Source organism: Brassica napus, chromosome A3, assembly GCF_020379485.1.
Source record: "Brassica napus cultivar Da-Ae chromosome A3, Da-Ae, whole genome shotgun sequence".
NCBI classification, from domain to species: Eukaryota; Viridiplantae; Streptophyta; class Magnoliopsida; order Brassicales; family Brassicaceae; genus Brassica; species Brassica napus.
Window position 1 is genome coordinate 37733294 of NC_063436.1, and position 13366 is coordinate 37746659.

At 38.8% G+C, this 13366-nt stretch overlaps 1 protein-coding gene and 1 long non-coding RNA gene across 3 annotated transcripts; one reads left to right on the plus strand and one right to left on the minus strand.

The window, feature by feature from the left end:
- The first annotated feature begins 1326 nt into the window (after nt 1-1326).
- On the plus strand, nt 1327-4670 carry LOC106407959 (putative nuclease HARBI1). Of its 2 annotated transcripts, XM_048777200.1 has the most exons (3): nt 1327-1380; nt 1462-1754; nt 2088-4670. In XM_048777200.1, exon 3 carries the CDS (start codon nt 3395-3397, stop codon nt 4289-4291), a length of 897 nt encoding a protein of 298 aa, XP_048633157.1. In that variant the 5' UTR covers nt 1327-1380; nt 1462-1754; nt 2088-3394; the 3' UTR covers nt 4292-4670. The 2 variants fall into 2 exon arrangements, with proteins under 2 accessions (XP_048633157.1, XP_048633158.1); XM_048777201.1 differs by lacking the exon at nt 1327-1380 and having other exon boundaries at nt 1469-1754.
- A 7112-nt stretch (nt 4671-11782) lies between these two features.
- On the minus strand, nt 11783-13333 carry LOC106407584. Its single transcript, XR_001281825.3, has 2 exons — nt 12123-13333; nt 11783-12047 (listed from the first exon to the last, which is right to left on the minus strand). It is a non-coding gene; the product is annotated as an uncharacterized LOC106407584 (long non-coding RNA).
- Nucleotides 13334-13366: the final 33 nt, after the last annotated feature.

Here is a 13366-nt window from a genome sequence, read left to right on the forward strand (position 1 = left end):
AGATGCCGAAGAGAGATAGAGAGAAGGGAATCAAAAGCACACAGACTTTTATCTTCCAAACTTGCAGGAGGACTCCTATCCAATGTATACCAAGCCCTAAAACAAGCAAGTAGAGTAGATTAAGGTTGGAAGTCAGCTTTGGTCTCTCCAGACATTCTCATCAGGTGTGGATGTTAGCATTACGTGATACACTGCAGTGTTTTTATCTAATACATCCTGCAATTAGTAAATCTAGATGGTGCTAGAGAGTGATTAAAGTAGCAATCAGGCCCTGTTCCTTTGCTCAGTCAACTGATCCATCTGGGTGAAGGTGTATTTTGATGTTCGTTTAGGTGACTTAATTGGTACATCCAGATGGATCAGCTGGGTGAGTTTTGAAAACTCAGCTGAATTTTTAAAAAAAAACTGGCTGAGTCTTCACTATGCATCCAGCTGCAGCTGATTCAGTCAAAAACTGTCAATGACCAAAATAACCCTGCTACAATTAACCCTAAAATTGGCTGTCTCTCCCTCATCTCTCATGTACTTGGCCGTTCTCTTCTCCTCCTGTGACTTCTCTCTCTCTATCTCTCTCTCTCTCTCTCTCTCTCAGGCTCTCTCTCTAAGGCTCTCTCTCGGGCTCTCTCTCTAAGGCTCTCTCTCTCAGGCTCTCTCTCTCAGTCTCCTCTCTCTCAGGCTCTCTCTCTAGCGGCCTCTCTCCCTCTGTCTCTCTCTCCGGCGACCTCTCTCCGGCGACCTCTCTCTCTCTCTCTCTCAAGTAAGAGTCTCTTGGATCTAAATGTTGTGGGTTTTGTGTTTTGTTTTCTAGATTACATAATTGAATTGTGACCTCTCTCTCACTCCGGCGACCTCTCTCCGGCGACGTCTCTCTCCGGTGAACTCTCTCTCTCTCAAGTAAGAGTCTTGGTTCTAAATGTTGTGGGTTTTATGTTTTTTTTTCTACATTACATATTGAATTGCAACCTCTCTCTCAGGCTGTCTCTCTCACTCCGGCGACCTCTCTCTCAGGCACTCTCTCTCCGGTGAACTCTCTCTCTCTCCGCCAACCTCTCTATCTGGCTCTCTCTTTCTCTCTCTCTGGCGACCTCTCTCTCTCAGGTAAGAGTTTCTAGGATCTCTGTAATCTATATCCTATAAGTTATGTTGTGGGTTTTGTTTGCATCTGTAGATTGTTCTTCTTTGGTTGCATCTGTAAATGTCATGTTGTTAGCTTTGTTCATGTCATATTCTTGCAATGTGTATTCTGGTAAAGGAGTTTATGTTTATAGTCTGAGTATTCTTTGTGTTTGTTCTCAATTGCTTACTTTTGTTTACAGTTTACTTTGAAGATAGCTGCAGAAACTTTGAAGAGAAACAATGACATCCATCCCTGGAACTGATGTGAGTATCTTCCCCTCTAATCTCTTATTTGATCTCGGTTTTGTCAAATGCTTTTCTTATTGTCTTGAATCTTCAAATAAGAATCTTACATGGAGTGACGAACAAACAAGCTTCTTTCTTCAACTAAGACTTGATGAGAATCTGAAAGGAAACATAAGAAAACAGATGGTTAATGAGGCTGGGAGACAGGCGATAATAGATAAGTTCTATGAGGCATTTGGTGTAAAAATTCCATGGAGAAAATTTGGGATAAAGTACAATACTTGCAAGAAGCAGTATGAGTCTTTTAAGTGACTCGGAACAGAACGGGGCTTGGTTTTGATTCAACCGGATTCATCAACATGAGTGAGGACTGGTGGAATGAGCGATGCAAGGTACAAGTTCTATGATCCTCTTAATATTACTGGTTCAGTTTTGATTGTATTGTTGGATTGCTGTTAACAGAAGTGCACGCCAGCCTTTTATTCTAAGTTCTGATTTTTCTATTGAAAGTCTCAAACCCTATTGTAACTTGCCTGGTAAAACTAGATATCAAATGTTAGAACTCTTTAGATTTATAGGAGAGATCGATTTTCTATTCTAGAGCAAGACTGGAACACAGGGAATATTGTATCTTGTCATTTTAAAATTCAAATAACTTGTATTGTTGTATCTTGTATCTCTATGAAAATACAGTTTTCTCACTTTGAATTTTGTTCTTGTTTCAGGAGTGGCCAGGTGCTAGAAAATTTAAAGACAAGGCGGTAGCAAATATGGATTTAATGGAGAAGGTATTTGGGACAGTTTATATTAGTGGAGGTGAAGGTTGGTCTGCTCAGCAAGGTGAAGATGTTTTAGACACAAAGCACTCAGATCATGATGATGAGATTGATGGTGAAGATGATGCTGAGTCAAGGCGTGATATTCCTACTGAAGAAGCTGTTGGAGCTGAATCAAGAAATTTTGGATCAAAGAATGTTGGCCCCTCTTCTTCTAGGTCAAAGGTTAATAAGAAAAGATCAAGGGCTGTACAAGCAGGACAAGCTGTGGCTGATGTGATTAAGGAGAGTGTTGAGTCTAGAGACAAGATTCTTTCCCACAAGAATCATCTGATAGAGAACCATCCTGAGTTTAGTTGCAGTCAACTGCGAGCTATGGAGGTTCTTCACTCTCTGCCTGCTATAAGGATGTGGTCTCCTCTATACAAGGCCTCCATTAACCACCTCAAACAAGATGCTGCAAATCGTCAGACCTTCTTGTTCTATGGAGATGACAAGAACAGGGTTCTCTACTTGGAATATGCAACCGGAGAAAGCAGAGATGCATGAGGAGGAGCTGTTTATGTTTATGTATTTGTTTTAGTATAGTATGAACTCTAGAATGAATCTTGTTGTAATGACTATGTTTAAGACAATATTTGTGAGTTTCTTTTTGCTGAAATGTGTGTTTATATTTATTTTGAAGTGACAGAAACTCTAGTGGATAAGCAGTTCCTTCAAGCAGCTCTTACACTTCTAGCTTAAAGTCTCCAAGATACAATGATGAATAGTAAGGTATGAGTTATATAGCGAGTTTTTGTCACTGTCTTAAGCTTCTTAAGTTTTGGTCCGTGAGTAAACTTGTGGAGTTTTGTAAGATAGCTTCTTATCTGGTTTAGGTTTGGTTATTTTCACAAAAAGTAGGGTATAGAACTGAGATTTCTGGTTTTGTTAAGATCAAATGTGGGATTGGTAAATACCTGCCAGAGTGCTAACTGATTTATCAAATTAAAGGAAACCGGTTTGGTGCAGCTAATAATTATCGGTTTTTAATTGGTTATATTCAGTTAGAGAACTTTTGGTTTGTTATGAAGGAACATATGAATGGTTCAGTATCTCTAACCGTGTTTTATTTATTTTTTATCTTGATAAACTTTACTGATGGTTGTATGTTTTATGTGGTTTCAGGACACGTTTAGGTTCTTAGTTGAAGATGACGACATGGATTTGATACTAGAGGAGAGTGTAGTAATGTTTACTTAGAGGAGAGTGTAGCAATGTTTTTAGAGATGGCTGGACAAGATTTATCCGTACGGGCTTTAGCTGAGAGATACCAACATTCATCTGACACAGTGAATAGGAAGATAGATGAGGTTTTAAGTTCTTTGTTGAAACTTGCAGCAGACATTGTGAAACCTGAAAGGGATGAGTTTGCAAGTGCTAGTCCTATTCTAGTAGATGATCCGCGATATTACCCTTTTTTTAAGGATTGCATAGGTGCTTTTGATGGAACTCATGTGCCGGTTCGTCCTCCTTCTGGGAATGCCGATCCATTCAGAGGTAGAAAAGGAGAACCAACTATGAATGTCTTAGCTATATGTAATTTCAGCATGAAATTCATATATGCTTATGTTGGGGTTCCTGGGAGAGCACATGATACAAAAGTGTTGACATATTGTGCTAAGGAAGAAGCTTCGTTTCCTCATCCTCCAGTTGGAAAGTATTATCTAGTAGAATCTGGATACCCAACTAGAACTGGTTATTTAGGACCTCACTGTAGAACTAGATATCACCTGGATCAGTTTGTTAGAGGAGGACCACCGACAAACAGCAGAGAGTTATTCAACCGAAAACATTCTGGCTTGCGTTCGGTAATTGAGAGAACATTTGGAATATGGAAGGCTAAGTGGAGGATTCTTGACAGGAAGCACCCTAAGTATGAGCTGAATAAATGGGTGAAGATTGTGACAGCAACAATGGCTCTCCACAATTTTATAAGAGATTCAAACCATGAGGATTGTGATTTTGCACATTGGGAAAGAGTGGAAGAATATGAACATCATGGGGATGAAGATGATCATGTTGCATACGTACCAGCTGGAGATAGAGTCATGGAAGCTATGCGAGATTCCATTACTGAAGAGATGGCAAGAGGACGTCGACTTCCATACTAGATGTAAGTCTTTTGAAGCTCTCTCTGTGTGAAACAAGTACTCTTATGCATCTTGTTCTTTGGGCTTTGTAATGTGAATTGATTATCCCTTTGTGGCAAATGCTTATTCTCGTTTCTTTACTTTTTCTTTGTGATTAGAAGCAAGCTGTGAAGAAGGCTTTGTTTCAGTTGTTTGCTGAGAAAGTTAGAGACCACAAGGGGTTGGAATCAAGATGGGCTGTTATGGAACTCACGTGTGGGTTTGTAGTTTTGTTTCCCTCTTCTTTTTGTTCACTTCTAGTATGGGTTTGTAGTTTTGTTTCCTTTGGACCAATTGATAATGCAAACTCATTATCCTTTTATGTTTAAGTTTTTATTTACCATGATCTATTTAAAGTTTTTGAGACTATCTTATCTTTATTTATTTTTGGAATTGGTTTTGAGTTATCAATATATCAAAATTATTGTTGGATTTTAGTGTATGTTAAAATTTATCATATATCAAACAATTGTTAGACTTTTATTTAAATATTTTAATCAAATTTGCAAAATTATAGTCATTATTTATAATTTCATTGTCTTATTTTCATAAAAATAAATCTATGAATTTTAAAACAAGAATTTTAAAATTATTTTGTTGTAATTGTAATTTAGATAAGATATTAAAATTAACAAGATTAATATAAATAATAATCATGATTTAAGAGTAATCTATATATAAATTAAATACATGTCCATTTTAGTCATTTTGTCATCAACTGCATTTGGATGCAAATGTAAGTTCAAAAAAAAAGAACAAACGAACGCAGCTGCATCTGACTGATCCATCTGGATGCACTTTCCAAATGTACAAACGAACAACATCTGACTGATCCATCTGGATAAGCCATCTGACTGATCCATCTGGATGCACCTTCCAGATGTACAAACGAACAGGGCCTCAAATTGTATTTGATCATAATCCCCTTCTTGACTCGATAAAAACTTTTTTTTTAACATTTGATAAGACTCACAATAAATTAGATATCGGTAAACCTTCCCAAGACTTAAATTACATTGTCCCATGTGTATATCTAGTCGGAGTTATGGTGATAAATAAATCATAAGTACTCAATTTAACAAGTTAGAACGATATACCTGACCAGATTAAGTGTCGATCAATGTAAAGGAGTTACCATCGGTCGCTGCAAGTAATGTACTGTTGATCGATATCGACATGCTCTCATCGGTCGGTATGCTGGGCAATCTTCTACTCAGATTTTTTTTTTTAAATAGCTAACTAAAACACAATATTAGTAGAACCTCCCCTAGACTTAAACAACACTGTCTCCAATGTTATACAATCTAAGATTGGTGGAGAAATAAACCATAAGTACTAAATTTAACAAGGAAGAACAATATATCTGACTTGGGTGTGAGTGTCGACCAACACAGTTAAGTGGCGATCGATACTCTTGATGCTCTGTCGATCGATGCTGCGCAGTCATCGTCGATTCTTGGGAAAACTCGTATGCCTCGAATCCTCTTTTTTCACCTAAAGTGGGTTGCCTCCCATTCAGTGCTTTGTTATAGTCATTGAGCTTGACTTCTGGAGATCTGATTCATTTCAGATGAGAATGAGAACTCGCTCCAAAACAAGTCTCAGTGTCTACTCTCAGAAGCTTTATCATTCTTTTGTAAAACCCTCCTCCATAGACTCTTCTCCTTTGTTTATCATCTCAGCGATAAATAATACTCGAAGGTTTGCAAATGACTGTGAGAAGCATCTGCTGCGCACTCTGGTTTTCTTAATACCAGAGAAAGAAGGAATCAATGATAACTGAGGACTGCCCTTAGTCCTTTTTCTCTTATCCCAATTCTTCCTCATCTTTCCCCCAGACTTGTCTGATCGCGTGGTGGTGCCTCCATCGAAAAGATTTTGATGCACTTTAAATTCAATCTGCTCTGATACGCGATGGCTCTCGATCAATGATGAAGAAGTAGTCGATTGATTCCGGTTTGTTGATGTCATTCGATACTGCTTCTGTGGGGCCTTTGTCGAAGTCACCTCTAAATCTCAACCCTCTCTGAGAAGCTACTGCATACATATGATCATCAAATACTCCAATGTAGGAACCAAGATGCACACTTTTATCTGGTGGGATAGGAAAGTCAGCTTCAAATACAGTGCAGGGAACCACAAACTTCATAGGGTCATGTATCCTCTTTACTATTTTGTGAAACCCATCAGCTTCTTATGCGCGATAGGTGGTTTCAGATGTTTTGTCACAGCAATGTGTGATGCCTCAGACTTGTACTCTCTTTCCTCAACTGGTTCCAGCTCAACTATGCATCTTCGCAGCTCGTTCAACGATTGGTGTCGATTGACGATCTCGGGTGGGTGTCCCCCGATGCTATCTGGTGGGTGGTGATCGATGATGCAGGGTGAGTGTTGATCGATCTCATCAGGTTGGTGTCGATCGATGCTAACCTTTGGTGAAGTTTCCAAATCCTTTCCTGAAGTTGTGCTGATCGTCATCAAGCTTCTTCTCCAAGTTCTGATCTATATTCTTAGGTTGTGCTTCATCCTCTAGCTCTAAGAAATTTCCCATAGTGGTATCTTTGTCCACATCTGGGACAAGATCACAACTTGATACATCAGTGTTCTTCTGTGTCGAGTCTGCAGTGTCCCGAAAACAACTCGATCTGTCATGGATTTCAAGAGGTGTCGATCGACAACAGGATATTGTGTCGATTGATGTTGAGGTGTTGGTGTTGATCAATGGTGAGGTCATGATGTTAATCGATGATGAGGTCGAATGACTAATATCAGTTTATTCTGACGTGCTTGGCTCTCCAGATCCATGTTTTTCATTATCTTCTACCATATATTCCAGCATAGAACTCATCTCATTCTCTAAATTTGCTGCTTCTTCATAGATAAATTTGTTGAAGAAAGCGCTTGTAATGTCCTCCCAGCAGGTTAGAGAACCGTGCTGCAGCTGTCCGAACCAGCAGAATGCATCTCTAGAAAAAGAATAAGGAATATCTTACAGAGTCTGTGATATACAGATATTTCGTCCTGCTCACTCCTTTGAAACTAGATCCTCAAGCTCTTCGATGTGGTTTCTGGTATCTTCACGAAGAAGACCCTGGAAGGGGTCTTGACCTACCCAATCATACCATTCTCGGCTCAGATCAAAATCCTTCATCTCAGCAACAGCAATCACATCAGGGATCACAGCACCCTGAGCATTAATCAACTGTCCTGCGCTGTTGCTAGTGCGACCTTCTTCGTCTCTTAACATCTCATTCTCATCGACCTTAAGTATGAGCACTTCGACCTTTTTTGTCTCCATGCAAGTGGTGTCCTTTTTCCGGATGAATAGTGTCGGGATGAACAATGTTTGAATGAACAGTATCGATCGATGATGAATGAACAGTATCGATCGACAGCGGATGAACAGTATTGATCGACGGTGGATGGACAGTATCGATCAACGGTGGATGAATAGTATCAATCGACGGTGGATGAACAATGTCGATTGAAGCGGGATGAACAGTACCGAGATGAACAGTACATAATGAATAGTACCATGATGAACAATACCGGGATGAACAGTACGTTCGACAATCGGATTTCTACGTTGTTGATCGCTGCTTGGAGGGTGTCGACTGTCCTCTTAGACTTATGGATCAAGCTGTCTTAATGCAGTGGCTTTGTAGTAAGAGCCCTATCCCCTCGTTTCTTCTGGCACTCATATGTATATACCTTAAACAAGAAAAATATATACGTAAATAAACTATAAATAAAAACCTAGACAAAATCCTACACCTAGTCTAATGGTGATCAGTCCCTGGCAACAGTGCCGAATTTGATATGCTCAAATTTACCTTCAAGCTACTCTCTCAAATTAGAGATTTGATGTAGTACTTGAGAATCAAATTCACAGAGATTCAATATCTCACACAATAGACTTTAGCTTTAGACTATACTAGGTAAAACAATGTATTAAGAAATGAATAATAAAACAGTAAATATAGCTAAGCAAGGTGAACAAGGTAGTTGTTCAGTAAATTTTTAGGTTGTTTGATGGAAGTATGATTGCTAGATCTAGAGTTTAGGCACATGATCATAATAGATAAGATTCTAGGTGAGCTGATACACTAGGACTCAACAACTCACTTTATAACACTATCGATCGATGGTCGAGTGTCGATTTCGATCGATGGTTGTGGCGAGTTGATTACCACTAAGAATGGTCGGTTAGCTCTCACGTATTTCTATCAAACCTAACTCAATCAGAATATTATCAGGCAAAGAATCTACTCTCGCAATATCCTATGTCCTGAGTTCAGGATCTAGTTAATTACTCTAGAACCATGCATTAAGAATACTTCTAATCAATGGGTATAAATTCTCTAAGAATCCTATTTTGGGGCTAATTTATCAGAACCATATAGAACCCAAAACCTAATATGTGGATCTAATCAGACATGATAGTTGTCACAGAAATCATAAATGAATCGATGAGAAATTGCAATAGATATAAATTATAAAACCAATGGAGTTCCAAGAGGACTCTGAAGGAGTTCCTCTCTTCTCTCCTAACCTAGAACTGTGAATAAAATAAAGCTTAGCCGTCAACAATGGCTTAGAAAATACATAAATAGGGTTTTAGGTCGTCCGAGGGTATTCTGGTAATTTGTGGTTTTTTCTGGGCTTCTGTCGGTCATAAAATGTGCTCGGCTCGTATTCTGGCGTCAATGTCGATCGACACCAAGGGTGCACCATCGATCGACAGTCTTTCATCTCTTCGACAGCTTCCTCTCGCGAGACAGACAGATCACTCGTTAGTAAAATGAGCATAACTTATGTTGTAGGATGCTGATTGACCTCAAACCAGTGGCATTGGAAAGCTAAATCAAATCTACATCTTGTGTGAATAGATGAGCTCAACAAACTAGTGAATGAACGAGACGAGGAATCGTCGGTGGGGTTAGGAGAAGTCTTCATGCTGAGCTTGAACCATATGGAGACGACTCGAAGAGAATAAAAAAAGGTGTTTAATGATTATAGCTAGACCCGGTGAAGGGTTGCCTACGTACCCCGAAAGGGAATCAAGCCAATCGTAGTTCTACAACAAAGGATCACAAGTGCTTAGGTGAAAGCATGTGGAGAGGTGTTTCTCTCTCTAGAAGTAGAGAGTGATGGATGAGAGACCAAAAGAGAGTTCCCGAGAGTCAGAGAGTCCTCTCTCAAAGGAGGTTGACTCCTTATTTATAAAAAGAAAAGATCTAGGATTTCCTAGTGACCCCTTTTCAAATGGGCTGAGCCAATTATCTTATAACCCTTGTTGAGGACAAAGTCCATGTCCAACAGTAAGCCCCCCAGTTCGTTGAGAGAGATGGAGTTGATCTCAATGAATTTTACGAAGAGGGTTTGTAAGAAAATGGACTCAGCGCTTTACCCATGTCGCAGACGATTATCATGAATGGGCCATCATGGTTAGGTTTCAATAGATGAAATGTCATAGACAGACCGTCTCAGGCGAGCTGTCATCGACATACTTCTGATTCCAATCAGACTTCTTACTCCGGAATGGTTGCGCGAACGATCTGTGAGGACAGTATTCTGAACCACCGGAGCAAGTTGCCATGGATGAAGTGTTAATCGACAAACTGCCAAAGACAAGTCGTCATAGACATCATCATGAACGTACCGCCACGAGCAAACCATCACAATCAAATCGGGTGGACATGTCTTCGCGGTATCACGTCATGTTTGAGACTTGCGAGCAATCCGAGTGACTGCGAGAGAGCGATCCGAGCCAAGTGACTGCGAGAGAGCGAGTCGAGTGACCGCAAGAGAGCGAGTCAAGTAACCGCAAGAGTGCGAGTCGAGTGACTGCGAGAGAGTGAGTCAACTGTTTTCGAGAAGATTCATCGTGAAGCCATGATGGATACAACAAATATGGATACGCCTCAGCGAGTCCTTGTTGCTGAGTCGACACGTCAACTCCGCGATGAGAGAGAGATCTGAGCGACTGCGAGAGATCGATCTGCGCCGAGTAAGGAGAGCGAGAGAGTGACCGCGAGAGATCGAGCCAAGCGACTGCGCGAGAACGATCTGCGCCGAGTGACCGCGAGAGATCGAGTCGAGCGACTGCGAGAGAACGATCTGCGCCGAGTGACGACAGAACGGTCGAGTGACGACTTGTCGGTCGAGTGATGACTCCTCGGTCGAGTGACGACTCGTCGGTCGAGTGACGACTCGTCGGTCGAGTGAGTACTCGTCGGTCGAGTGAGGACTTGTCGGTCGAGTGATGACTCGTCGGTCGAGTGACGACTTGTCGGTCGAGTGATGATAGAACGGTCGAGTGACATCTCGTCGGTCGAGTGACGACTCGTCGGTAGAGTGACGACTCGTGGGTCGAGTGACGACAGAATGGACTCCAGTTCAACCTTCCTCGAAGATACTTCTCCATGCCCCATGGTGGTATTAGCTTAGCTTATGAACACTCGAGAATATATAAGAACTCTCTTCTTTATTAACTTAGGAAAATAACTCAAAACCTAAGCTCTCACAAATAACCTCTAATCTCACAAGTTCATGGCACAACTCACCATCTTCTTATATAGAGATATATTAGTAAAAACCTATTTTATCCTAAACATAACTCGAATAGGATTATGATAACTTATTCTCTAAGTTATCTTCAAACTTCAAGTTTATCTCCAACAATCACCCCCTTAAACTTGAAGTCTACTTTATTCACTTCTTCAACTCCAGTGAGGTCTCGCATTTCTTTGAATTTAATCCTTCCAAGTGCCTTGGTCAGTATGTCCGCTTTCTGTTTGTTGCCAGGCATGTGAAGGACCTCTATCTGCTCGTTCTCGACGCATTCCCTTATGAAGTGGTAGCGCTTGTGTATGTGTTTGCTGCGTCCGTGGAAGACAGGCACTACAAGAAAATAAGGATATTGTGACGAAATTTTCCGTCACAATAGTAAAGAATTCGTAACAATATCATCATTGTTACGTTTTTGTTACCAATTATTAATGGTTACAATACGTGTGTCACAAATGTTCTGGAGTAACAAAAATGTCACAATTTCTTGCGACTAGACTTTTTGTAACAAATCGTCACACATAGTTACATTGTATACTAGTAATAGGAGTGTAGCAATTTCTTACTTATTAAATTGTATCAAACTGTCTTAATTTGTGACTATTTAATGTGACAACTATATCACTCATTGTGATGGGTCTTTTGTTACAAAATGTCACTAATATTGATGAAATTGTAGTCTTTTTACCGTCATTGATACTGACAATATATATTGTCTCAAACCGTCATTATTCATAACTAATCTATCTTTCGTATGATAAAAATATTAGTCACAAAACATAATAATCAATGACGAAATAAATAATATTTATCCGTTACTATAATTGCGTAACAATTTTTTGTATTTTGTAACATTCATTATGCAATTAATTTGTCATAATTAAACGTCTAAAAGTATGACAGTAATAGTAACATCTCAGTTTCAATTGGTTACTGTCTATAAATCGAAATAAATATAACTCGGTTTACAAAATGAAATTGGTTTAAAATAAAATTCGGTTTAGATAACTAAGCCAAATCATAAAAAAAAATTCAACCCTAAAAAAAATAAGCGGCCATGCCTCCTCCAGCCGCCATGTCTGGCCTTGCCTCCGCCGCACAACAGCCACTGCGACCACCGCTGGTCTTGTCTCATCCACCATCAAGCTTCTTCTGCATCATCACCTTCCTTTACAAAAAACAAACAAAAATCAGATTCAAAGAGAGAGAGACAAAGACAGAGACAGAGAGAGATATGTCGAACCGTGGTGGAGTGGTGGTGGACGGCGAGCGTGACATCAAATGATGGAAGACAGAGAGATCACTCATTCAATTATTCAACCTGCACCAAAATAAAAGCCATGCAGAAGAGAGATGATGGAAGTAAAACTTATAATAAACGACCATTAACGGAGGCGGTAGAAGATGGAGAGCGATGAAGGCAGAGCTCTTGCGAGGGTGGAGAGACACGGAGCAGAGATCTTCTGACGAATGAGAAGAGCGGAGATGCGGAGGCCAGCAGTGAAGAAAGCATATGAATGGAGATCTGAAGAAAAGGAATAACTTTGGTCCATTGGATCCAATCTCATCCGACGGTGAAAAGCTTGATCCTTGTGCTTGTGAATCAGCCAATAGAAACTTTTTGGCTGTTATACTTTATTTTCTCAACTGACAGAATAAGTTTTATTCTTTTTTTTTTTTGTCAACAAGTTTTATTCTTTAATGTTAGTTGTTTTAGAGTTTTTGTTTCTAATCTCATTTCGTACAGCGATATAATTTTGGTTTCTAATTTTTCTTTAGTTTTTATGTTTATTATAAGTTTTATTGTTGATAAAAAAAAGTGTTATTAAAATTATAAGTTTTAGAGTACATGTTATATAGTTCTAGATATGAAAAATAGATTTAGAAATGAAATTTATGATATATGATTTGGAGTTTGAGGTTTAAGTTTAAAATTTAGAAAATATTTAAAAATAGTTTGAAGTATGTATATGACTTAATGTCTTAAGATATAAGGTTAAGTATGAGTATATGGTTTGAAGTATATGTAAGGTTAAAAGTTTAAGTTAAAAAACTTGGGATTAAAGATTTTTAAGAAAACAAACTTGAAGCTATGTTTAAAAACAATTAAAGTTTAAAAACTATATTTGAAGTTCAGATTTATGATATAGGGTTTGATGTAGTTTAGGGTTTAGACTTGAGATTTGGACTTAACTTATTTGATTCAGGATTAAGTGTTTGGAGTATATAGGTTTAAATTTTTAAAATATATATTTGAAGTTAAAGTTTAAGAATTAATTTCTAAATTTTACAAGATCAAATTAATTATTTTGTATGTAAAATTAAGTTTAGGGTTTAAGTTTAGGGATTAGTCTATAAAAAGGTTTCATATTCAACCACAAAAGAAAAATGATAAATCATGGTTTATTTTTTGAAACCAATGATAAACTATGGTTAAAACTGGAGCTACATAAATAAAACTTACAAGATCACCCAAATAATTGTGTG